Raw genomic sequence first — 27,140 nt, forward strand, 5'->3', positions numbered from 1 at the left:
GAAGGGGTGTGCAGGCCTCCGCTCGGCCCATGGAAGGGCTGTGCAGGCCTCTGCATGGCCCATGTTAGGGGTGTGCAGGCCTCTGCTTGGCCCATGGAAGGGGTGTGCAGGCTTCTGCTTGGCCTATGGAAGGGGTGTGCAGGCCTCTGCTTGGCCTATGGAAGGGCTGTGCAGGCCTCTGCTTGGCCCAGCCCTTTGACCATCAGGTTTTACGTCTGCATCACTCTTCCCCCTTGCATTGGCAAATATCCAACTAAGGCGACTTAAGGAAGGGCTGTTCATTCCGGCTCCCAGTTCAAGGGCACAGCCAGTCCACTATGGCTGGGAAACAGTGGTAGCAGGAGCAGGAGGGAACTGGACACACTGTTTCTTAGTCGGGAAGCAGTGAGAGATGAGCCCTGGCTCTTACCTCACTACTCCCCAGATCATGGACCACGGCCACCATTCAGAGTCAGTCTTCTGTCCTGAGTTGAACCCTCTAAAAACACTCACGACGGTTACATCCAAAGGTGCATTTTTATGTTGATAACAAATCCCATCAGGTTAATAATTAAAATCAACACCGTAAGGGCATTTCATCAACTCACCCTCAGCATCTCCATCCGTCTTGGAGCATCTAACTGAAACCTGTCCTCAGGTCCTGTCGCCAACATGATCTGTGGTCTCCTGATGGGCAAATGCATGGCCAACAGACACAGTGTTGGCTTTGCTTGATGGCCAGACCCACAGAAAGAGAATAGGAATACGCCATCTTTTGTCCCTTTACCTAATAGGGAAGCCTCTCTCTCTTTCAAGGTGGACCAGCTCCAGTCCTTCTGGCCTGGCATTACTCTGAGCACAGACTTCTACGTGAGTGTGAGGCCAGGCCCTCCACAGTGAGGAAGAGCCAACACAGCCAACCTGGTCAGCAGCTGTGGGCAGCATGGAAAACTAAAGAATAAGGAATGCTTTTCTGTTGGCTCTAAAAGCACAAAGAAACTGATGCTGTTCCAGAAGAGTGCTGGAAAACACATTGTGTGTGTGTGTGTGTGTGTGTGTGTGTGTGTGTGTGTGTGTGTGTTCGAGTGTGTGCTTATGTGTGTGTGAGAAAGGGTCTGTTTATGTGTGTGAGAGAGTGTGTATATGTGTGAGTGTGAATGTATGTATATGTGTGAATGTGTGTGTGAATATGTATATATATGTGTGACTGTGTGTGAGTGTATGTGTATGACTGTGTGCGAGTGTGTGCAAGTGTATGTCTGTGTGTTTGTGTATGAGAGTGTCTGTGGGTGAGTGTGTATATGTGTGTGTGTGTATATATATATACACATATATACATGCATATATATATATATGAGTGTGTGTGCCAGTGTGTGTCAGTGAGTGTATGTGAGAGTGTGTATATGTGTGAGTGTGGGTATGTAGGTGAGTGTGAGTGTGTGAATATGTGAGTGTGTCTGTGTGTCTGTGAGTGTGTGTCTGCCCTGCCCAGACAGAAAGTTGTTCATTGGCCAATCTGGGAAAGAATATCCGTAAGGTTCATTTTCAAAAGTCAGTAAACTGGCTGGAAAGGTGGAAGCTAAGGAGACTTGGAATTACAAGATGGAAACAGATTTCTTTTCATTGTGGAGGCATTTTAAAGGCAATTATGCTGTGGCAGTCATAACAGCCAATTGTGCACACAGTGGGTTGGGAAAGCACAAAAGGACCCCTGCCACCCACACCAGTGGCTGTTAAAGTCTGAGGAGGAGAAGGTGAAAGAAAACCTGTTTAAGACTGTGTTGTTTTGTTGTTGTTGTCTTGTTTTTTTGGGTTTTTTTTTTTTTTGGCATTGATTCTTAAAACTCCATTAACATATTCCTTAACATTCAAAGGAAAATAGAGCCAAGCCCCCTTCAGGAAGAAGTGGAAGCAACTTTCATAGTGGGGCAACAGAGAGAATTTTATCAGGTCCCAAGTTCATCAAAATATTCACCCAGCCCTCTCCACATTGATCACATCTGTTTTGTATTTTCTCTTATGTGGCCAGCCAAGAAGGACTTGTCTCCTAAGAGACACAAATCCCATTTTTATTAGCAAACGTCTGTGCCCAGTGACCTGAGAGGACAGTGACAGTTGGGGTGGTGCACACAGACTCTAAGCCCACCCTGAGCCCAGGGCATCCTCCCTGCCCCACGTCCTGCCCCATTTCCCTGGGCTGCCTCCTTCCAAAAGGCAAGTTGAGACTCAACATTCTATAAAAAGAAGGCTTATTATAAAACCTTAAATGAGGAGCTATAGCAAGACCAGAGAGTTCCTAATAGTTTGCTGTCTCTCAACCCTCTGTCTATGCAGAAAATAGTTTCTAAATATTCCAGTGGACTCGTTTCCCTATTTACAAACTGGGTCTCTTAGGTAAATCGATGTTGCCTAAGTTGACTGATAAATGAGATCAGAATGCTTAAAAATAACCCCACCAATCCTAGCCCAAAGATCAAGCAAACAAAGCCATTTCCAATGAGTCATTTCAGACCCTGCTCACCTTGCTGGGTCTAGTGGTAAAGCCCCCTCGCTGCGAATGAACCCACCTTTGTAACATATCTCCAAGAACTCAGAAAGGCACTTGAAAAACCAATTAAATTTTACGGTATGTTTTCTGTCCACATGCATACTTAATCAAGCAATAGTTAGCTTGGTCAAAAATCATGTTTCTCCAAAAGTAATCTCTGGGCTGGTGAGTACCAAGTTTACAATGGAGGGCTGCAAGTATTCAGTAAATAGAATGTGAACAAAATTCCTGCAGGACTTCAATGCAAGGTGGCTGTTGTTTTTGTTGTTGCTTTTGCTGCTGCTACTGTTAGCATGGGTCAACCCAAAGCCTTTCCATTGGCTCTTTGCAGTGCTGCTTGCTACTAGTCTGGCTCATTTCATCATCCACCGAGGGCCTCTTCACTCCCTACACAGACTGACAACTACTTCCGAAGAAATTTCTCTTTTGTTATGGATGCTGACCAAAAGCTTGCCCAGGAAACAGAGGAAAGCGGGCAGCCAGAAACAGAGTAAGAATCTGCCCCTGCTCCCTTCTTTACGGAACAGGTGGTAAACAGTCTCAGTTTGCCAGCTATAAAGTCTTTAATTGAAAGCATCCATCTTTGCTACTAAGGAAACAGCCATGAGCAATGGACCAACGCATGGGAATGGATGTGTTCCAATAAAACTTTATTTAAAAAGAGAACTGACAGCCTGCAGGCCACAGCTTAGCAGTTCCTGCACAGGAACTCGTGGTTTGCTTTGCTTTGTTTTGTTTTCTTTCCATGGCCAACCTTAGAAAAAATACCACACCTCACCCCCATGTTAAGCCCTCTCTCCTGTGTCCCTGATGAACTCTCTCCTCTTTTAATGGTCTCATTCATTTATTTCTAACTTGCTCTTTTAGATAGAGTCTCACAGCCAGGCTGAGTCACAGAGCACATCTGCTAACTCTGTGCCCTTTAAATAGATGGGCTTTTCCTATCTGATTAACATTTTCATAGAAGGCATACTGAGTGCTATGTCGGGAAGGCCAAGAGGAGCCTACAGTAGGGCGTTCAGAAGGAACCCTATCTGATTTCTGGCACTGTTGTGTAGACTCAAGCTTGCAAACATCCTCAGACAACTATGCCACCTGGATTAGCTGTTATCTGGTGAGTAGTGGGAACCTAAGAGACAACACGGTTAATAGTACAATACAGAGACTTTAAACAGTTTACCACCATCTCACAGAACAAAAGACCATCCAGGTGGCTCTTCAAGGGCATGTGCTAACACCCAGCTATTAAAACATGACACACAGAGTGCCAATCCACTGCAATAGGCTATTCTGCTTTGTGGCCACAGCTCCCCTAGACTTTAGGGCAACTAGACTTTTGTGTGAATGAGAGACACCAAAGAGTCTAGGCTCTGCCATCAAAATCTGTCATCAAGAAACTACATCATTATTATAGCCACAGATACACAAGAGCCAGGACACAGAACAAGTCCGCTGTAACAGATTGCAACATTGATACATCCCTTCAAAGTAGGAACAAAGTATTCTAAATTCTGCAGCAAAGTCTTTTTCAGGATACTCCTTTCCTTTCAGTGGGGCTATAGGCAGTCTACACTACACACACAGAAGCCACCTACCTATACAGCCACTTATTTTCACGTATCCATTTAACAATTCATTCAAGGTCTGGGGCAATGGCTCAATTTGTAAAGTTTGCAAGCATAAGGACCAGAGTTTAATCCCTAAGGTCCATTTTTTTAAAAAGGCCAGAAGTGATGTCACACATTTGTGATCCCAGCATTAGGAGGCAGAGACAGGCAGATCCCTGAGGCTCCCTGACCAGCCAGCCTTGTGAACTTGGTGAGTTCCAGGTCAGTGAGAGACACTGTCTAAAAGATCAAAGCAGAGAGAACTTGGGGAATAACACAGAGGATGACTTCTAGTCTCTACACACATGCCCACACGTTTAAATTCATCTAAGTATCCCGTAACTATGTACAGTATCCCAGGCCTTGGAGATGAGATGGTAAAGAAGAAAAGTCCTGTCCCAAAGTGGCTTCTGTTGTGAGGGTAACAGAGGCCACAGCCTGTAGCCCTAAACTAAATCTATTTTCTGATTAGGACTGGAGGTCTCCTGCCTGGTGAGTTGCTCATTCTGTTTAGCAAAATGAACTATGAAGGACCTTCAGGTTCTTTTCAAAAGCCTCATCAAACCACGGCATACACTCAGAGAGGATGTTAGACCGCTTGTGCTAAACACATCAAGAATAACTTTTAAGAAACTGCCACAGAGTAGTAGGGAAACATGAGTCCTGTGTGAGGAGCATCTGGGCTTCAGTGGTGGGTGCTGAGTGTGTGATGTTGAACACGTTAATAACCTCCATAGTGTCTGTCTCAACCACAGGGTCCATCGGTTGACAGGTTCTCGCTGCTGCACACTTACTATGTGCTTGACCTTCTGGGTGGTTAATTATGAGCACTGATAACATGGGTGGCCCTTGTATCCATGTAGTAAGTATTCTAGCTGAAGAGACAGTTAGGAAACACGAAACAGCTTTTAGATAGCACTAAGTACTGTGCTCTTTACACTACTGCAACTCCTCTTCAAGTTCTAGAGAGGAACGTTTGCATCGCCCAGCGTCGGTGGAAACACAACTCTGATTCCTGCCTCTGTCTTCAGCCTTCTCTCTGTGCCCTCCTCTCTGTCTTAGGATTACCACCAGTTCTACTTAGACCCATCTTAAATCTAAGTTCTCCTCTCAAGTCTAGCTGCCCTGGCCTGGAAGGTCACTTTCCTCCAACATCTGCATGCTGAAACTTAAGTCCCAACATGATGTTATCAGACGTATTTGGGAGGTGACTAAGTTGTAAGGGCAGAACGCTTATAGGTGGGATTAGCACCACCATAGAAGCTCCCCAAGTCACTTCCACTGTGTGCAGCCTTAGCTGCAGTACAGCATCTATCAACCATAGACTGAGCCTCAGCAGACACCAACTTGCTTTAGTCATCAGCTTCACGGTCTCCAGAGTTGTCAGAAATTACTTTTCATAAGCCACTCGATTTATGGTATTTCCCGATAGTAGCCCAATTATACCAAGTCAACCCTATTTCCAAACATCCTGAGCTTTAAAGTGAGTAGATATTGGAATGCTTTGCGGGGGTTGGATGCGAGGAGCAACTGTTTTAACTGATAACAAAAAGTTTAAAATGAGGAAATAAGATAGTTTTTAAACTAGAATGTCCAGGGAAGGGACCTCTCAAGAACTCCATGTTTAAATAAGGTACAAGGGGAGGCTTCTGGGGCCATGAGTAAATATCCTATCGCATCCAAATAGCCCAGGAAAAATATTGAGCAAGGTAAAGAGGTGAGGACTCTACAGCAAAGGGTGTGGTGTGAGATCAGTCGGTGGCCTTGGCCAGATGCTCTGAGCTGCTTTGAGAACTGGATGCAGATGAAGATCTCCGGGGAATGGCTGTATTAACTCCTCCCGGCAAGGACCAGGAGTCTGCACTTGAAATCCATCCACCAACCAGAGCGGGTGGTCCAAACCCAGGAAGCTGAAAACCACAGCATGCCTCTGGGCCCAGAGAACATTAATTTATAGACCTTCCCCCCTACACAGGTGTTTCCTGATACAGGATATTAACTCTCAGCTTCTGGAGGTCCCTAACCTCACTCTGGCCTGAAAGGTTTCCTCGGGTTTGGATAAGCCTCAGATAAGCTGAACTTTCGCAAGCTTACGAGAGCTGCACCTGCAATCCTTCTGAGATTCGTTCATCACGAACCTTAATCCACCTCAAATAAAACCCGTGCGTACAGACGTGGCTGCCCGCCCGCGTGTGGCTGTTTAACAAGGAAGGAGAACAGCTCTGTCTATTCTGAGAAAGCCTCCTCTGTGTACACGGCACCCATGGATTTAATTTCTGAGATTTACATTTTAATTCTTTAAGATATTTGGGGGATAAGTGGGAAGAGAGGCCCATAGTGGAGAGGACTGCCCTTGCGTGCAAACGCATCTGCCTTCTGCTCTGGCCCTGGCCCTCCCTTCTCCCCCTTGCCATTTTTAAAATCCACACTTCCCTTCCACATCCTCGGAGTATAGCCTCTGTCTTCTTTCTTGCTTTCCAACCCTGTCCTCCAGTGGTTGAAGAATAGCATCCAAAGCCCCCATCTCCAACCCCAGAATGCAACCTTCCTGGGAATCGGCCTCCACAGATGAAGTTAAGACGCCACGGCAGAACGCAGTGGGCTCTGTATTCAAAATGACCGGTGTCCTCAGAATAAAGACACACATAGACATGATTAAAAGAATCTGAGGGTGATGCAGCCACAGGAGAATGCTGTGATGCAGAACACCAGGAGCTGGGCAGAAGCAAAGACACCCCACCTTCGGGGCGACTAATGACATCATGTTCCTGATGCCACCAGCGACCCCTCGTCTCCAGAACTGGGAAATGATTATCTGGCGTTGTTTTCAGCTGCCTGATTTGCAACCCTTTAATGCGGTGACCTCCGTTGCAAGGCTGCTGCATGCATGTCCAGAGCCTGCTTAGCAACCATCTCTCTCACATGCACTCTAGGCTCTGTGCCTCCTCTTCATCTGAGGCTCTGAAGCTGCCTGGTCCCTGAAGGTGAGGCCGCATGCTCTCGATTTACATAGAGAACCAAACAGAATCTGTCTCGCCCGCCTCAATGGAGGACTAGGAAGTTCTCAGATGCGGAGCCAAGTTGATGAATCTCACAATGTGTGCATCTATACCTACTGCAATTAACAGGGTGCTATAGATGTGCTTCATTACGGTCCTCTCGCCGCCTGTGTGCTTCCCCTCCACCCAGCAGTAAACGCCGTAATTCTTGGATGTGTTCCAAAACCATTTGTACACATCGGTGCCCTTGCCCTTTCCTGCATCGGTATACGCATCAGTCACCACGGATTGTGTCTGATCGTTCCCTTTCTCCTTTTAAGGTGAAATTTGCAAAAGGTAAAACACACGAGTCTTAAGTGTACCTCTTCTGAGTTTGGACAGACGCACACAACTGTTTAACACAAATCTAACCGGCACAGAGAATATCGCCGTCTTCCAAGTGTGCCTCCTTCCACTCCAAGTCCCCAGAGTCAACCAAGTTCTGAGTGTTTTCCTTCAGACTAGCTTTTGGAACTTCACAGGAGTGAACCAGTCATCTGCCTGGAAGAGAGTCTTTTATGAGCCATTATGGTCTCTCCCCCCACCCCCCATGTGTGTGTGCGCGCACGTGCCACTGCAGGTCAAGAGAGCACATCCCCCTGGAGCTGGAGTTACAGAAAGGTATGAGCCACCCCATGTTGGTGTTGAGAACCCAACTCCAGGCAAGCACTCGTAACTATTGAGCAATCTCTCTGGCCCCTATGCCTTATTGCTGATGTTGATTAGTTTTGTGTTGTTTCTAGACAAGGTCTAACTCTGCAGCCTAGAGCAGCCTTGGACTTGCAGTCCTCTGGCCTCCTCTAGTCCCAGTCTCCCAAATGCTGGGACGGCACATGCTTGCAGGCATCAGTGGCACTCCTCCTTATCCAAGAGTCCCTTTCTCCTGATGATGGGAACCTGCACTCTCCTATCTTGGGCTATTAACAATATATGAATACATGTACCTGAGTGTTCTTCTGGGTAGATGCTTTCATTTCTCTCAGGTTTGGCTGACACCTCTCACCTGATCATAATTCTGCCAACTCTGACTGCTGACAAGTCCAACTCAGTCTCTTGGTCCTGCCACAGTGACTGCATGGTGCAGGCACTAGGAATTCAGACTGGCTGCCTGGGTTTGAACTCAGACTCGGTCTAGCTATTGGCATCTCTGCAAAATAAATACTACGTGTTCCGAATCCGTGACAGCTTCTGAGAAATGAGGACTAGATGAGTTTGGTGAGCGCGTGACCCTCATGGCATCTCTCCTGAGGTGACCTAGACAACTCTAGCTCCAGGGGATGCTCTCCTCTGACCTCTAATGATGACCATGCACACAGCAGCGCGCACGCACACACACACAAGCAGAGAGAGACAGAGAGAGACAGAGAGACAGACAGACAGAGAGACAGACAGAGACAGACAGAAGACAGACAAGAACAGAGACAGAGAGATGGAGACAGCAACACAGAGACATTCTAAAAATACCTCATGGAAGACTCTCTTCCCAGAAGATGACTCGTGCCTTATTTACATGAGGCTCCAAGTCAAGCATACATGTTTGCTAAACACCAAGTGCTGGTTTCTCATTTCTGGAAGATGGAAGCCTGAGACCAGAGTGTCAGCAGGACAGGTTTTGCTGACGGCCTTCCTCCTATTCACAGGTGACTGTCTTCTTGCTGGTTCTTCCCATGACAGGAAGCTGAAAGCCGATGCTCTCCTGACTCTTCTGGAAAGTTCACTCACCTCTTTGGTAAAGATTCTGCCTTTATGACAAACTGCCCTTCCAAAGAGCCCAGTCCAACCAAATTCTACAGGTTAAAAAGACAACAACAACAACAACAAAAGGGACAGAATTTGGAGAAACACAAACATTCGGTCCATATCTGGTTTACTGCAGACAGGAACTAAGCTAACAGATGTGAAAAACACTTGCTGACAAGGGCCAATAAGAAAATAAACACCCTTTCTGCTCCCTGACAGCCACTGGGATACTGGTGTGCACGGCGAACCCCTTTCTCTGCTCAAAAAGCTACATTGGTTAGGGGCGGGGCTTCACAGAACTACTCTAAGTTCTCCTGCCCAGATTTTAAACGAGCGGAGGGAATCATGGCTATCTAAAATATCAAACTGTTTTTTTAACGGATTGGAATTTCATCAACCCGGGAACAGGACACTCCCTGTACAGATGAAGAAAGCAGAATGGCTGACTGGTAACTACTGAACGACAAAAGGTATGTTAAGATGAGTTAATAAAGTAGAAAAATTCAATAACCAATACTATTCTTCTAGTAGACAAAAAAATCTTTTCGATCACACTGGAATTATTCAGAAGCATGAGAAAACAAAGAGGGTTTTCAGCTGTAAACAAACTGGGAACATTCTATGACTGTCCTCATCTGATCCCAGCCCAGGATCTGTCAGGTTTGTTACCTTAGCAACACCCTATAAACACAATACCATGCGTGTCTTTGTCTCCTTCCTATTCTCTGCCCCCATCTCCACTCGCCACCGGTGCTGAGGCTGCTCTTATTCGAACCACTCAGCCTCTGCTGCACTTTAGAGACCACTCCCAGGCCTTCGCATTGGCACAGCAAGCTCTGAGCCCTCACCCCAGGCCTAAGAATACATTTTTAATCAACTTGGAAATGCTTCTCAAAAGATAACCTCTGCTACAAACAAAGCTGCCTGCTTTTGTGTCAGCGTGACACAAGCTCAAGTCATTTGGGAAGAGGAACATCAATTGAGAAAATGTGTCCCAAGATTGGCTTGTGGGCAAGCCTGTTGGGGCATTTTCTTTATTTATGATGATGTGGGAGCTCCCGGATCCCTGTGGGTGGTGCCAGCCCTGGATGGTAGAACAAAGCAGGGTGGGAAAGATATGAGGAGCAAGCCAGTCAGAAGCACTCTTCCATGGCCTATGCCCTGCCTCTAGGTTGCTGCCTTGAGTTCCTCCTGCCTCGACTTCCCTGAATGACAGAATACAAGCCGTAAGCTGAGACAAGTATGTTCATTACCAAGTTATTTTGGTCATGGTCATTATTGCGGCAAATAAAGCCTAACTCAGACTGTGTTATAGCAACTATGGTAATCTGGAATCCTATATAGCGCCCAACATGCAGCACTCTGAGATGATTCTGACTGTGGGATTATCCAGGCCCCAGCTCCTGACTGCTAGGGTGCAGAGAGGCAGGCTACTGAAGGTGTCACAAGAAATTAGGAAGCAGGTAGACACATCAGTTAGATTACATGTCCACCAGCTAGATACAGCAGTCACAGAATTCTCCAGAACTCTCCCCCTAGAGGGGGCTGTCCACCAGCATGGGCATTTGAGAAAGGAAGTCAGAGAGAAGAAAGTGGGAGAAATAGTGGTTGGGGCCAGACCAAACAGATGAATACTCTTTTGGTGCAAAATAATTGTAGGTTTTTGCATTACTAAAATTTATTGTTTAATACTAGAATACATTCTTAATAAATGAGGTCATTTATACACATCATTTTAATGCACATTCTTGCTTTATGTTCTTTGATAACAACTTATAACTTGCTGTTTGTTTTCTATTTATTTCATACTATGGCAAGTATGTTAGGCAAAAAGACAACTCTCTGAAATGAACAAGGCATTTGCCCAGGAACTACTAATATACAGTGGTAGCTCAGTAATTCTGCAGGAAAGACCAGAAGGTGGGGGTGGGGGAGGCCAACAAGCACAGCCTGGTGAGAGGCTACTGGAAGTTGACAATGACCAACAAAAGAGCAGCCATCAAAGCTGATCCAAGAGAAGTTTCGAGGGAGCCCCAAACAGTCCAGTCAGTGTTCATTTGGCACTCACAGTTTATTGGAAAGGTGGAAATCTCGTGGATGATCTCATGAGCTTACCAGAGCCAATGGCTAAAAACACGAAAATAGTCACATTGAATTGCTCTCCTGTTTCTATACCACAACGACAAGCCATCTCTTGATTAGATTGTCTGTACAACCTATCAATAGGTTGTACGTGATAGAGAACAATGACCAGCTCGGTGACCAAACTTACCACATAAAGGTCATGGTCACTGTTTGGTGGTCTGCTGTTGGTCTGAGTCCTGGAGGAAATCATGACATCTGCGAGATACGCTCAGCAAATCTATGAGATGCACCACAAAGGGCATCACCTTCCACTGGCGCTGCCCAACAGAAAGGCCCCAATTCTTTTCCGTGATGATGCCTAACAGCACTTCACACAACCAATGCTTCAGAAGCTGAAGGTGCTGTGTAGCTAACTTTGTATCACCCACAATGTACACCTGCCCCTCTCCAACCAGCTATTCAAACATCTTGATAACTTGTTGCAAGGAAAACACTTGAACACAGAAATATGCAGAAAATGTTTTCCAAGAGTTCTTCAAATCCCAAAACATAGAGTTTTATGTTACAGAATAAACAAACTTATTGTTCACTGGCAAAACATGTTGAATGTAATGGTTACTTTTTAATTAATAAAAATGTGTCTGAATTTATTTATAGTGATTTAAAATACTAGGCATGGAAGGTATTACAGGCCTTTAATTCCAGCATTTCAGAGGTGGAGGCAGACAGAGCACTGTGAGTTTGAGATCGGCCTAGACAACGTAGTGCGTTCCAGGCTAATCAAGACTACACACTGATACCCTGTATCAAAAAAGGCAGGGGGGATTTAAAATTCACAAGGCCAAGCTGCAGTTCCTTTAACACTAACCTCTTTATGTAACAACACCCCTCTCCAACACAAACCCTCATCACCTACCCTGAGACCAAGGTTGGAGACGTAAAAGGGTGTCTCTGAGTTTGTTCCCCAAGAGAAGGTACAGGGATGTAAGCCCTCAACATGCAGAAGGCCATAAACAAACCAGCTGCTTTGTCCCTGACTCACCCACGATAAAGTGAGCAAAGGACAAGTGCTCCATTCAGAGGCAAGTCTCCAAGCAACCAGCCCCCACTCCAGTCACGACAAACCCGCAGTTTGCTTCCAAGCTAGTGGAGTGTTGGAGGAGTCAGGGAAGAAAGCCTGGGTCAGATGTGGAAGCAGAGAGGAACACTTTGAACCTGCTCTTCCCTGCTTGGGCAATCATGTGATGCCTTGAAAAGGGTCCCACTGGAAGTGTACGATTGCTCCTTCTGTACCAATTAGGACAAGGGAGGGTAGAAGTCGAACTCAGGCACCAGGGCCCAAGCCCTGGCCCAGGCAGCCTCCAAACCAGCAAGGACAGAAGGCCAATATCTTCTTTATAGTAATGGACTGAGCTGGAGACTTGAGTGACTTAAGCTTCACTTAGCAAAGATATGCTTGATTAAGGCAGAGGTATTCAAGATAGGCATTTTTCAGAGGTCAACATATATGTGTTCATGTGTGCGTGCATACGTGTGTGCATGTATGCATGCGTGTGTAGGTTTTGTGCTGCCAGTCAGGAGGATCTAAATGAAATGATTCTCCGGTAGTATCAAGTATCAAGTGGGAAATATGTCTGGAATATCTTTTGGCACAACAGTATAGAAATGCAAATATATGTATATATACGCATACATTCATACATATATATGTATTCTTGATTATTAATATATCAAGGGGTTTCCAGTGCCCCAAACTGAAGCAAATTGAGCAAGGAAATTAATAGTGTAGCGATAAGACAGAGTATAAAATAAATACCCATGAGTTCATATTAATTGGTATTATAAATTATTATGAGCACTTAATACATTTCAGCAAATATACACAAATTAGCGAATGGAGTATTAAATACAGGGAGATCGCAAGTGCAAGACAATCCGTGCAGATCCATGAGGGAATTAAGGCTTCACTCCTGACCTGGGCTTCATGTAGGCTCCTTCTAGGGGGACAGCAGGAATGAGAAGAGTAACTTCACAGGTGACAAATGTGACAAATGCCATTCCAGTCGAGTGATCGAGATCCGTGTCAATCATCATCAATCCCCTCTAAGGGGACGGTATGTATCCTTCACATGAAGGGGCGGAAAGGTCACATGCCAAGGTCACATGGCGTCAGTTTTATTCCTTGCTAACACACACAGTTCCAGTATAATCATGGAAAACAGGGCCGGAAAGATGGCTTCTGGGTAAGGGCACCTGGCACCCACCCTGAGGACCTGAGGATCGTCTCCCACAAACTGTCCTCCCACCTCTACAGTTCCACTGCTGTCACACACAGAGCAGGTAACATCAAATGTCACGGTGAGTAACAGCAACCAGCCAAGCAGTGCCGTGTCATCAAGTTGAGGACTGTTTCTCAGGACGATCGTGTCATCTGTAAACAAGGAGACCTGAGAAAAGGTCTGCCCTGGTCTCAACGTTTGATCCCTTAAAACCCCCAAGTTGCAACAAAATCCCCAGGGTGGTGCCATTAGTAGATGGGTAGTCAAGCGAGGGTGGCAGCAGCCTTGGCATTTGTTGAGGACAAGGTCTGACGTGTACCCTGCTTCTAGTCCTCACTATGTCCTCACACAGAAAAGAACAGACAGACTCTCAAATCCCGTCATGAGTGGACTCTACTCTCAGCCACATGGGAGCAGCTCCAAGACCTGCCCACCCTCCATCACCACCCATAATTACAGGGGAACCAAGCACAGAACCCACCAGCACACACTGTGCTGTTTTCCTGCTCAGGTTTTTCCATACAGGAGACCATCAACTAAAGAGACAGACCCTACTCTACCATTCACTAGTTACACAACTCCAATCCCACCCTACTTCTAATTTCTCCTGTAAGATCAGATTACCAACTATAACCACTTCCGGACATTTATGAATGAGTCGACAAAGAGGACGTGAGCTGAGGGCCCAGGGCAATGCTTGGAATACAAAATTCAACCAACACCAGAATTAACAGTAACCCCACAGCTTCTTCTAAGACAAGGTCTTATCATAATGTCCATGACAAGAAAACTCTGTGCTGCTCCTGCCTCTGACTCCCAAGGGCTGACACCCAACTCTTCAGTAAAACCTGGAAAGGACAAACTGTTCTTTTTAGTACTATCCCTGGAGGAATCAAAGCTTTCACCTTTACAAATTTGGAAAATTTGAAACACAGGGTAGAGTGGGGGAAAAGACTACAACCCCATCCCAAACCATATTCTCCTACTAGAGTGGACATAGGACAAATGCATTGACAGGAGAGACCTAGAACAAAGTCACCCAGCAGGGAGCAGGCCATCCTGGGTATCCCACATGGAGCGTGATAAAGTGTCACAGAGAATGTGAGCATTTACACATGCTTCTGGTTACACACACACACACACACACACACACACACACACACGCTGAATCTATGTAAAAATTAAACGCTAATGTTATCCACTTGTGCTGGGAAGATAGATGCATTTCCTACATGGCACAGCATATTCTATTAATTCTGGGCAGAATGAGGAAATGGCCTGCCTGCCTCCACAGTGGGCATTAACATAAGGGACAGTGTGGCCGGGAACCAGACGCTTCTGCCACAGCGTTAATGTATCCTCGCCCTCCACTTACAAATCAACAATCATGGACAGAAACTTAGCACATCTGCCTAAAAATGATAGCAACGGATTTAATGCATCCACCCCAAGTCCCACACTCATGAAGAAGACAGTATTTCATAATGTAAGATGCTATCAGAAGAGCCATAATTCAGGGCTAAGGGGCCAAAGCTTCCCTCATAATAATGGGTTTTCTGAAGTGGCTGGGGAAAACCGAAGATCCGGCCACAGGAGTTAGACCAGTAAGTTCTAAAGACACAGAGGAGCTCAAGTTGGGCTTATTATAAATGACTGTGGTCTCCTGTCACCACAAGCCCACCCCAACAATTAACATGCTTGGCGTAGCTGCCAGAGACCAAGCTATGATTTATTGTTCTCTTCAAATTAATAAAAGCATTGCTATCCGTCGCAGATCCCAGGATCCATCTGCTGGGAAAGAGCTGGTGTCTCAAAGTGGCTGTGCTACAGTTCTGAAGCCACTTCTCTAACCTTAATTCTTAGTGCCCACCCAGGCTCTGCCGACAGCGGCTGAAACCCTTAGAAAGCTATGCCGAGACTCAACTCCACCAATGGGAGCAGGGAGGCAGCAGGTGGCCTCCCCCAATCCTCAAACTTTACAAATGAGGAAAAGCCAAGGTCGTGGGGCTACAAAACTGTCCCAACACAGGAAAGTAAGCCCACCCTGAACAGAGCCGAGTTCCCCAGAGCATCAGCCACCCGTGGAGAGCAGAGGCCTTCCTGGCACAAACAGGTTCTACTTTGTTTAAGCTTTATATAAAAGCTTAACAACTAGAGTCCTGCATACAGCCTCAGAGCTCCGGCTTCCCTGGAAAAACTTCTGTCCAGAGGAATCCAGATTCTCTCATGGTTCCTAGCTGATCTGTGGAACTAAAGAATTGTGTCAAACAGGTACAAGGGTCCATGAGGCTACAGTGACATCAATGAACAATTTCTCTTCCCATATGCCAGGGACCCAGGGGACCTTAGAATTGATTACTCTAGCTTTGCTCAAACTCAAAGTTTATATAAATATATACATGTGTGTATGTGTATGTTTGCATGTGTGTATATATATGCACATGTGTGTATATACATGCGTGTGCATACATATGTATCTGTGCATATGCATGTGTATGTGTGCATGTTGTATGTGTATATGTGTGTATATACATGTGTGTATATTTGCATATGTGCACATGTATGCTTATGTGTATGCGTATATATGCATGTATGCATGTGTGTGTGTTATGTGTGTATGTATTATTTTTTTAATTTTTCTTTTAGTGATGTGTATGTGTGTGGTTACATGCACATGAGTGCAGATTTCTCAGGAAGCCAGAAGGAGGTGCCAGGTCTCCTGGAGCCTAAATCGAGGCAGTTATAAGCTGCTGAGGTGGATTTGGGGAATCGAACTTAGGTTTTCTGAAAAAGCCATATGTACTCTTAACTGCTGAGCCATCCCTCCAGACCGGTTTTAATCTCCTATGTAGTCATGACCTGGAATCTGTTGGTTGGTCTAGAACTCTAAACCTGCACATGCTTAAGACCTTATTTAAGGTGAACATTCATGCACAAAGGGCAAATGAGAAGAGAAATGAACTGTCCCATGCTTAGTAGCTGCAAGCCACATTTTCCACCCATGGTTGTCTGAGGACAGATACCTAGAGCCAGATGTAACCTTGTTTATGTTTCAGAGGAAAAGCATTTACGGACTTCATGACATACAAGTAACACACACATACACACACACACACGTGCATACATACACACACACATGCACACACACACACACATACACATGCATGTTTAAGCATGTGCTTTGGAGAAAGGGGGCTTCCTAACTTGGACAGACTGCTGGTTCCCCAGCCTAGGAGAGCAGAGTCTCACCAGAAGATGAGAGAAGGGCCTGAGCCCACTGGGCAGCCACCTCCAGCCCCTCTTCCCATACTGCACCTCTGCACCTATTTGCTCAGCCAAAGGGGTTGTTTTTAGATGTAAATAAAGCTCTTCTACTGAAAAGCTCCTCCAGCTTCATTCCCCTGAGCTGCAGACCCCACTCAGCCCCATTCTCCCTGTTTGTTCTATGCAGTTCTCGCCACTCACCACCCACAGCCATGGCTGCTTCCCCTGGAGCCCAGAACACCGAAAGCCATTCTTGTCTTCCCCTGGCCATACCATGTGAAGCTTCCCTCTCAGGCACTAGAACATCACCCTGGAATGATTCTGTCACTAGACACACTCTAAGTTGTTTTATTTCTGTGCTTCCTAGGCTACCAATTATCCTGCATGCCCAGCTGTGAGATCCATGAAGAAGAACTGTTGCTGTCTCGTGCACTCCCGGTTCATCAAGCCCAACACAGTACCCAACACCTATTTGCAGCTACAGAAGACATGGCAGAGGACGTATCTCTCCCTAAGCAACAGACTAACTCTGGGCAGAAAACAGAGCAGACTTTGGTCTCAGGTCATGCAAGAACTTTGTTACAAAGAGAATCAACTCAACTGCTACATCTAGCTACTGTGCCGGTGTGTGTTTACAAACGCCCCACCGAGTGACAGTGTTCTGATCTTGAAGGTGCTCACTGAGTTTCTGTTTGATTTTGGAATCAGAGTTACATCGATGGATGAGTGCATTGGAATCAGAGTTATATCGATGGATGAGTGCATTTTAAACAGTGCTTCAGCAGCTTAAAATGAGCCATGCAGGCGCCTCTCTCTCTCTCTCTCTCTCTCTCTCTCTCTCTCTCTCTCTCTCTCTCTCTCTCTGTGTGTGTGTGTGTGTGTGTGTGTGTGTGTGTAGGCCTGTTCACCATCATCAAAGGGTTGCTGTGAAAGAGCTCTAAGTGGAGACATGTGCGTCTATACACATTGTCCCAGTACATGCTTGAAGAACCACAGAGTGAGAACCAGTGTCTCAGGGGCTCTGTGAACAACAGGAAACGTGGCTCCATGGCCTGGGCTCTTTGTTTGGAAAAGGTTCCACTGTGGGTGCACTGACCCTCGACCATCTTCAGTTGTGGCTGAGGCAAGTAGCATTTCCAGAAGAAAGTGCCAAAACCACGGGATGGAGAGAGAAACCCATGCCTGCAAACATACACCACACCACACACACAGCCCTGAAAGGCCCAGCAGGAGCTGCCACATTGTCACCTACTGTGACAAGACTGATCTGTAGTGAAATAAAGATAATGCCATCCAGAGGAAATAACGTGTGCTTCCTCTGAGAAGGTCTGAGGTTGTCAACCGCGTGCATGCTGCCAGAGTGCACGCAGAACAAACACCTAGCCAGGCTGCAGGCAGACAGGCTCTCCCCTTGCTGACAAGGCACACCTGTACATCAGTGGCTCTTCCACCTGGCGCCCAGCCCCACACTTAGCCCTGCACCCAGTCCAAGCCACAGGAAGTGTTCAGGAAGGTAGAGCCACTGTTGGTGGCTACCCTGAAATGGGTTTCAGAAAATGACCTCAGTGGCACCCATTCACTTACAAACGCTAGATTCCTGCTGTTTGTTTCTACCACAACTTACATCCCCCAGGGATTTCCGGTGGTAGCGATCATGTCTCCTGAGTCTGTGTAAAGGATGCAGCATGCCTTGGCTTGGTTGCCTGTGTCTGTCAACATCATCTGGAACACTGAGTGACCAGAAACGAAGGCACAGGGACAGGGTAGGTATCAGCTGTGTAAGCTCTTAGATGTCCTTTATAGGGTGTCTTAGAAAAAGAATGGTCTTTTACGAACAAGGTCTGTGAATAATTAACAATAATTAAATTGCCAGTATCTTTTATGTATGTGTTCAATATAAAAGTGATTTATAAATTGTAGTACCTCAACAACAAATGCTTTCAAAGTTCTGGTGCTTGGGGGTCAAAAAAATAACATTCACTACATAAAATATGGATAAAAATTTATAAACTTCGTGAAAGTTGGGAAATATTAAAAATCAATAAATAGAAATTGGGTATATCAAATCTGGTAAATACTTTTGGAAGTGACTCTTTTATTGAGAATTTCATATACTCAGCTAATGTTTTCATCAAATCTAACCCCCCACTCCCTCCCCTCAAGTTTCTCTCCTGTTTCTCACTCCCACTCTTCTCTCCCAACCTCTCCCCCAACTCCCACTAAGCACACTTACTGCTGCCTGTGTGCACACTGTGTGGATGGGACCATCTTATCTACTTGGGCGTGGCTAGAGCGTCACAACTGGTAAATCAGCAGAGAATAAAAGACTGTGGGATATTCAGCTTCAAACAGGACGACTGTTGCACATCCTCTTGCCCTAAAGCTCAGGGACCATTGTGAAAAACAGGGCAGAAAGATGTAAAGATGCAGAAATAGACTCCTGCAGAGAAAGGGTAGGTAGTTGCAGGACAGTGTAGCTGTCCAGAGAGCTCAAAGTAGCTATGGCAACATGCACAAGATCCGCACAAGATCAAGTCAGCCAAAATCCCAGTACAGGTGGCAAGAGGCCCTGAAGTCCCATCCTTAGCCAAGAAGCTATCAGCAACTGATGGCCGTAGAGAAGAGGGTAGCATTTTTCAGGGACGCAGACCCTCGTAATATCTTCAGAGAGCGCTGCGGCCCCCATCCCATGATGCAGTAGGCAACTCTTGGCCACAGGCTTCTTTCTCTTTCGGATGCTATTAAGTCTCAACGGCCAGTGATTTGTAGATGATTATAAGTTTTACTGTGTGTATCATTGCAACTGACAGGCAAATCCCATCAATCAAATGGCATGAATGATGAAAAAGGGACACAGATTTGACATCCACTCTCCGCCAGCCACTCTTCATATCAATTACAGCGCTCGAGACGGCTCTCTGTGGCACACGGATGGGAGGCTCGCCTCTTCCCCCTCCACCGATAGCCCTGAAATGCATGTTCCTGGCTCAAGCACTTTATGTTGCTAGGGGAGAGATATCATTTGGAGTCGGGTGGGTGGTGTTTATATTGCAATTCATGGGGGTCTCCTTCCCCACTGTCTCGCTGAACCCCCAATTTGTCAAGGATGAGAAGCCACTGCAGCAATGGGCACGGGCCAACCGCAGTGCTCTCATTACGCCGACAGCCATGACACCTTTTCAATTCTGCCCATCTCTTAGTCTCTAGTCAAATGGAACTTATTGCTTATAGCTTGTTGAAATTTTATGAATTATTTATGAAAGTAGGTCTACGACTCCAGACTCTTAAAAGACAACACAATGGAACCCTCCTCGTTACCCACAACCTGGCTTCTATCGGAGAGCAGGTACTCTCTGTAACGTGAGCTTCGTGTTTGGGGTGCAATAGCAGTTTTGGAAAACGCACCGACTAAGAATATTCGGAAGCTATTTATGGAATGCCTGGGCGTATTTTTAAATGTTTACTGTAAACCAGCTTTGAGTTCCAGAAAGATACAGTGGACATATTTCCCAGCTTGAATAAAAACAACTAATGCCTGCCCCACTATTACCCAAACTTAACTGAAAGGCAATTCTCCTATGATGTGCATCCAGAAGGTTCTAGTCAGGTCATGACCCCAGAGTTCCCTTCTGTTTCAAAGAGCTATGTGGCTGTGCACAAGTGAGGACCACAACCTGGCCAGTGGTATGAAAACCCATGGGTTTCAGCAATGCATGACGAGGACATACCAATCAGACACACCAATGAGAAAATCACCAGAGCATGAGACCTTGGGTTATAAAACAAAGGACACCACTCACTGTTGTCTGACTCTGTCAGTAATACAGTCAGATAGAGAGGTATGGCTAGGCTGGAGTGTCAAAACTAGCCTGCTCTTGCCACACCTCCATGACTACGTGTTTGCTCAGCAAAGACATCTCCACTGGGACAGGTTGACAGAGACTCTGAAAGCAGGAGCTGCCTCTGATTCAGGACAACTGTCTCTATAAATATCCATTCCTCCCAAGTCCCATGGCATCCCTGCCCTCCTCCCCAGATATTTAGTTCCCAGACCCAACCCCAGAAGAGACCGATGGTACTTCTGGCTACTGTCCTTATAGGGTCCCTTAATTTTGAGAGACACATCCTCAGAGAAAGCGAAGTCCCACCACCCAATAGCGGTGAAACTTACCTTGCTGGAAAACATCTTGACAGCAGAACGGGAACGTGGGAGAGGGGAGGAGAAAAAGAGAGGAAGACATTAGTGATGGCAAAGAAGGAAGTGTAGCAATCAGTTCACATATGCTGGCTTTGCTAACTGCTCTCCACACAGCACTCACTGCACACCAAGCTCAAGGTCATGGGTGGAGACCACCGGGGTCTAAATCATGGCTAATACTTATAAACTCTGTGTTTGCTGTCCCCTAAACCAGAACACAGGTATTGTGGCTGGAAAGATTAAATATGTCATGTCCTGACTCTTAATGACATAGGACAGTAGTCGGCATGTAACACACAGGACAAAGGTGTTTGTTGGGATGTATAATGTCACAACTGCAATGGCCTTATGAAACAGGCTCTGTATCATTCTTATTTTATAGAGAAACTGAGTTTCCACAAGGCTAATACAGCAGGGGCTCAGGACTGAACCCAAACCTGTGTGATCCTGAAATTATCAAGCTCTGAAAAGCTATCTGACTGACCAAAGACAACAGTATCTCATGAAAGCATAAACTTAAAACCTCTGTGAAATTAAGGATCCTATTTACCACACAAGCAAAGCTCACACACACTCCCCACATTGTAACCCATGACTAATAAGCACACCGGTCTTCAAGGTGAACACTAAGTCTGCTAGAAAGAAAAAAAATTCATGTATCTTTTTCAACAAACACCTGGGGGACTGTTATGTGAAGAATACTTTGTTACTAATAGCCACAGAAGAACAAAAACAACCAACCAAAAACCCACCCTGTCTCCAGGGTCTGCCCAAGAGCACTTCCAACCCCAAGTGTACTTTGACCTAGTGGACTCGGACTGTAAGGCTCTGTTTTTCTAACTGTCGTCTCTGCTCAACAGTGCAGATGGGACCCACAGTACGGCGGCCATTTTCATGGCTACAGAGAATTCCACCCTGTGATTATGCTAGCGTTTATCTTTCCATTCTGATGTTGGTCGCATTTTCAGTGTTTAGCAATCAGGAATCAAGATAATTGTTTTCCTCTATCTCTCAGTGGCCACAGCTACACGTAGAAAGCATTTATTTTAAAATCTTCCATGTATAAGGAATCTTAGCCTCCCAATCATCACTGAAGTTTCTTAAGTGATCATGGTGTTTCATTTGGTATCTTCGAGATACAGAGGGAACAGTGACCCAGGACCACCCAGATGGGAGCTAAGAGCACCTGCTCTGTCTGCAGGGCTATGAAAAGAAGCTTCCAGAAGATAGTCTGAGAGCATGAATGGAAATATCCAATCTGCAGTCCTTGACCAACAACTTTAGGACTTTAACCCAACAAAATACCTCCTAAAAGGGGTCTAAAAGAGAAGCTCATCAAAGTATTATTTACAGTGGGAAACCATAGGATACTGCCAACAGTTGCCAGGGAACCAATGTAATGTGTGTGCGCACGACTTGCTGTGCAGTGACTTTAATGACTAAGGAGGAGTGCAGAGATGGATCAGGTAAAGCTCCCATCATGTAAACCTGAGAACCCAAGTTTGAGCCCTGGAATCTGTGTGAAGGAGAAAGGAAAGAAAAGACTATTTAGATAGTCTACACAGACACCACCGCATACCTGTATCCCCCCACTCCCACACACTAAATGGTTATAGACTTTAACTGACCTTCACTGAAAACATTAGACATCTAGGTGGAGCACATAACCCCCAAGGACATTTATGTGCCTGTGGGCACATGCATGTTTATGGCTGCATTAACAGAGGTTTGCTGGGGCCTGGCTCAAACGGTTAAGAGCACTGACTACTCTTCCCAGAGTTCCTGAGTTCAATTCCCAGCAACCACATGGTGGCTCACAACCATCTGTAATGGTATCTGATGCCCTCTTGTATGTCTGAGGAGAGCAACAGTGTCCTCGCACACAAAAAGATAACTACATCTTTTTTTTTTTTTTTTTTTATTAACTTGAGTATTTCTTATATACATTTCGAGTGTTATTCCCTTTCCCGGTTTCCGGGCAAACATCCCCCTCCCCCCTCCCCTTCCTTATGGGTGTTCCCCTCCCAACCCTCCCCCCATTGCCGCCCTCCCCCCATAGACTAGTTCACTGGGGGTTCAGTCTTAGCAGGACCCAGAGCTTCCCCTTCCACTGGTGCTCTTACTAGGATATTCATTGCTACCTATGGGGTCAGAGTCCAGGGTCAGTCCATGTATAGTCTTTAGGTAGTGGCTTAGTCCCTGGAAGCTCTGGTTGCTTGGCATTGTTGTACTTTTGGGGTCTCGAGTCCCTTCAAGCTCTTCCAGTTCTTTCTCTGATTCCTTCAATAGGGGACCTATTCTCAGTTCAGTGGTTTGCTGCTGGCATTCGCCTCTATATTTGCTGTATTCTGGCTGTGTCTCTCAGGAGCGATCTACATCCGGCTCCTGTGGGTCTGCACTTCTTTGCTTCATCCATCTTGTCTAATTGGGTGGCTGTATATGTATGGGCCACATGTGGGGCAGGCTCTGAATGGGTGTTCCTTCAGTCTCTGTTTTAATCTTTGCCTCTCCCTTCCCTGCCAAGGGTATTCTTTTTCCTCATTTAAAGAAGGAGTGAAGCATTCACATTTTGATCATCCGTCTTGAGTTTCGTTTGTTCTAGGGATCTAGGGTAATTCAAGCATTTGGGCTAATAGCCACTTATCAATGAGTGCATACCATGTATGTCTTTCTGTGATTGGGTTAGCTCACTCAGGATGATATTTTCCAGTTCCAACCATTTGCCTACGAATTTCATAAACTCGTTGTTTTTGATAGCTGAGTAATATTCCATTGTGTAGATGTACCACATTTTCTGTATCCATTCCTCTGTTGAAGGGCATCTGGGTGCTTTCCAGTTTCTGGCTATTATAAATAAGGCTGCGATGAACATAGTGGAGCACGTGTCTCTTTTATATGTTGAGGCATCTTTTGGGTATATGCCCAAGAGAGGTATAGCTGGATCCTCAGGCAGTTCAATGTCCAATTTTCTGAGGAACCTCCAGACTGATTTCCAGAATGGTTTTACCAGTCTGCAATCCCACCAACAATGGAGGAGTGTTCCTCTTTCTCCACATCCTCGCCAGCATCTGCTGTCACCTGAGTTTTTGATCTTAGCCAATCGCACTGGTGTGAGGTGAAATCTCAGGGTTGTTTTGATTTGCATTTCCCTTATGACTAAAGATGTTGAACATTTCTTTAGGTGTTTCTCCGCCATTCGGCATTCCTCAGCTGTGAATTCTTTGTTTAGCTCTGAACCCCATTTTTTAATAGGGTTATTTGTTTCCCTGCGGTCTAACTTCTTGAGTTCTTTGTATATTTTGGATATAAGGCCTCTATCTGTTGTAGGATTGGTAAAGATCTTTTCCCAATCTGTTGGTTGCCGTTTTGTCCTAACCACAGTGTCCTTTGCCTTACAGAAGCTTTGCAGTTTTATGAGATCCCATTTGTCGATTCTTGATCTTAGAGCATAAGCCATTGGTGTTTTGTTCAGGAAATTTTTTCCAGTGCCCATGAGTTCCAGATGCTTCCCTAGTTTTTCTTCTATTAGTTTGAGTGTGTCTGGTTTGATGTGGAGGTCCTTGATCCACTTGGACTTAAGCTTTGTACAGGGTGATAAGCATGGATCGATCTGTATTCTTCTACATGTTGCCCTCCAGTTGAACCAGCACCATTTGCTGAAAATGCTATCTTTTTTCCATTTGATGGTTTTGGCTCCTTTGTCAAAAATCAAGTGACCATAGGTGTGTGGGTTCATTTCTGGGTCTTCAATTCTATTCCATTGGTCTATCTGTCTGTCTCTGTACCAATACCATGCAGTTTTTATCACTAGATAACTACATCTTTGAGTGGGGGGAAGGTGGTTTGCTACAATGACCACAAAGATTGCTTTTCTTTGGTGGATGGAACTTGGGTTTAATCTTACATGAGATTTTTATATATTATTTTAATCTTTAGCAATAAGCACACCTTATATCCATAATCTCTGTTTAGAACTAACCTTATTGTCACTTAAAAAACAAGTAAGAACTACACAATCAGCATCAACTTTATAGCACTGACACATGAACCACCAGCGCCCATGGGGTCAGGAAGAGCCAAGGGTCCTGAATGGTGCAGTCATTTGCCTGCCACATCAACAGGTCAGAAGTCCTGAAGTTGCAGATTTCATTCCACTCGGCTACACAGCCCCTGATTTTATTAATTAAACCTTTTCTTGACAGTTTCACACACATATGTAGTGCAGTCTATTACTCTCTCTCCTACCCCTGTCAAGCCCTCCTTTTCTGTACATGTCCCCTTCGAGAGCAACCTGGCACAAAACACACATGCTCTCACAGGCAAACCAAGCCAGTCAGAGTGACTTGGATGAGAAATACTTAAAAATTTCATCCCCCTGCTTCTGAGGAAACCCACACGATTCTGAACGGCCAATCCCACCACTTCCCTGACTCTGCTCTGCTTTATCCGTCCATCCCCCGTTCTTAAGAGAAATCTTCCTCATCAGCCACCCAACCAAGAACGAAGATGTGGTTTTTTTTAAATGTGTTAAAGATGGACAACCATGTGTTGTTGTTATTGTGTCCTGAGTAACATATTATCATAGCCGTCTACACGGCACTCATTGCGTTAGATTTTAGAAGCCATCTGAAAGTGATTTAAAGTATACAGCACAGCGTTTGTAGATTATAAACACACACTCTGGCATCTCTGTCAGGGACTTGAGAACCTGCAGACCACACCCTTCTGTGTATGCTGTGCAATATCCTTGAGCCTTAAGGATATCTCATCTCAGCGGTGAGATGCTGCTACCCGAGGACCCGGGAAAAGGCTGTAGGTGGCCCCTTTAATCTACCACAATACATGTGATTGCATCCTGGACCTCACCACCTTAAAGTCTCTGACTAGCTTCTACTCCTGACAGAGCCCTCCTACTCATCCTTCAAGTGTCACAGGCACTGTGAACTATGTCCCCACAGAGAGGGAACTTGCCATTTCCACCTGTGTTCCTAGAGCAATCCAGGCATGTCGCAATTAGAAGTTGGATTATAATTAGTTATTTCTGTAGACTGTGAGCTCCTGGGGATAGGAGCAACGGATCTTAAGCTCCTACCTACGTCCCGGCCGCTGGACACTGTATTAGCACTGAGAGAGAAGCAAAGGACGGTGCCTCTGTCTTACCACTCCCTTAATGTACAACATAAGGAAACTGAGTCTAGGATCAATGGAAAATCTTCCCTAAGGTCAGACATGGACCTCAAGACTGAGCCAGGGCTACACGAGGCTCATTTCACCTTAATAAAGTTCAAATGCTTATCATGATTATTAACAAAGGACAAATTGGACATTTATCATCCCCCTTTAGTGAATACAGACACAAACCTTCAACCTTGAAAACATCAGGGAAATGAGATTAATCCCTTAAATGCAGAAGCAGTCTCGACATCTGTCCTGAATCCTCAACCCTCCTCTCCATGATTTGGACAAGGAGCACTTCCTTTGAAACTCAGAATTCATTTGAGTCACTGGACAACACCAGCAGGTTGCAGGGAAAGGAACTCAGGGCTGATTTCTTGGCCTTGCTCCTCCCTGTCCTACTGTGTGCTTCACATCTTTGCAGTCCTACTGTGTGCTTCAGATGCTTCAGACAAATGTGCACAGATGCTACTCAGGCCTGCCACTCCCAAAGCCTCCTGACTATCTTAGCTTTTCCAGGAGTTCTTCCATGCTCACATTTTACCCACATGTACAGACTCTAGTACAAATTCTACACAGGCACCAGCATGAAATTTACACTCTAGATTCATGTCTTGGGGATGGTGGTAGGGATCTGTGGCACAAGTCACCCCATTCTTGGCAGCATCTACGTTGCATTCCCTGGAATAATGGCTGGCTGGCAAGTCTTTCAAAATTTCACGTTACCAGATGAAAAGGGCCACCAAGCTCACGCTAGAATGGTGTGTAGATGGGCAGTGTAAGTGAGGGAGGAGGAAGAGGGGGGAGCTGACCATGTCTACGTGGTTCAGCTACATTGTCACACTCCAACACACACACACACACACACACACACACACACACACACACACACTTTCCCCAGGTCAATGGGTGTTACAAGATACTGGCCCCCAAGGCTCACCGCACCACACCTCCCTGTGCTCTAGCATTTGTGAACACAGCCTCTATCTCCACAGCCATCAGCTTTGCCACTTCTAAAGATCAAAGCTCGAAGAATGGGAGTACGGGGGTCATGGTTTTGGTCTAGCCAACCATGGAGAATTATTCAGGAGATGCCCCCTCTGACCTCTCATTTCCTTGCCACAGATTCTAAAAACCACTTCCATGCCATTGGGAAGGTGAAGTTCACTGAGATATTTAAGCCACTGAAAGTCACACTGAGGGTAAGACACTGTGGCATTTTCTACC

General features: G+C 45.6%; 1 protein-coding gene across 2 annotated transcripts in view; it reads right to left on the reverse strand.

The window, feature by feature from the left end:
• Positions 1-27,140, reverse strand: part of Gfra1 (GDNF family receptor alpha 1) — a 232,525-nt gene that overhangs the window by 146,810 nt on the left and 58,575 nt on the right. The window contains 1 exon segment of one of the 2 annotated variants that reach the window (NM_012959.2): positions 20,712-20,726. The exons of the other annotated variant lie outside the window; for it this stretch is intronic. Within the exon segment in view, the coding sequence (NP_037091.1) occupies positions 20,712-20,726 (15 nt within the window). 2 annotated transcript variants of the gene reach the window in all.

The sequence above is a fragment of the Rattus norvegicus genome, chromosome 1 (genome assembly GCF_021556685.1).
Source record: "Rattus norvegicus strain SHRSP/BbbUtx chromosome 1, alternate assembly SHRSP_T2T, whole genome shotgun sequence".
Classification (NCBI taxonomy): domain Eukaryota; kingdom Metazoa; phylum Chordata; class Mammalia; order Rodentia; family Muridae; genus Rattus; species Rattus norvegicus.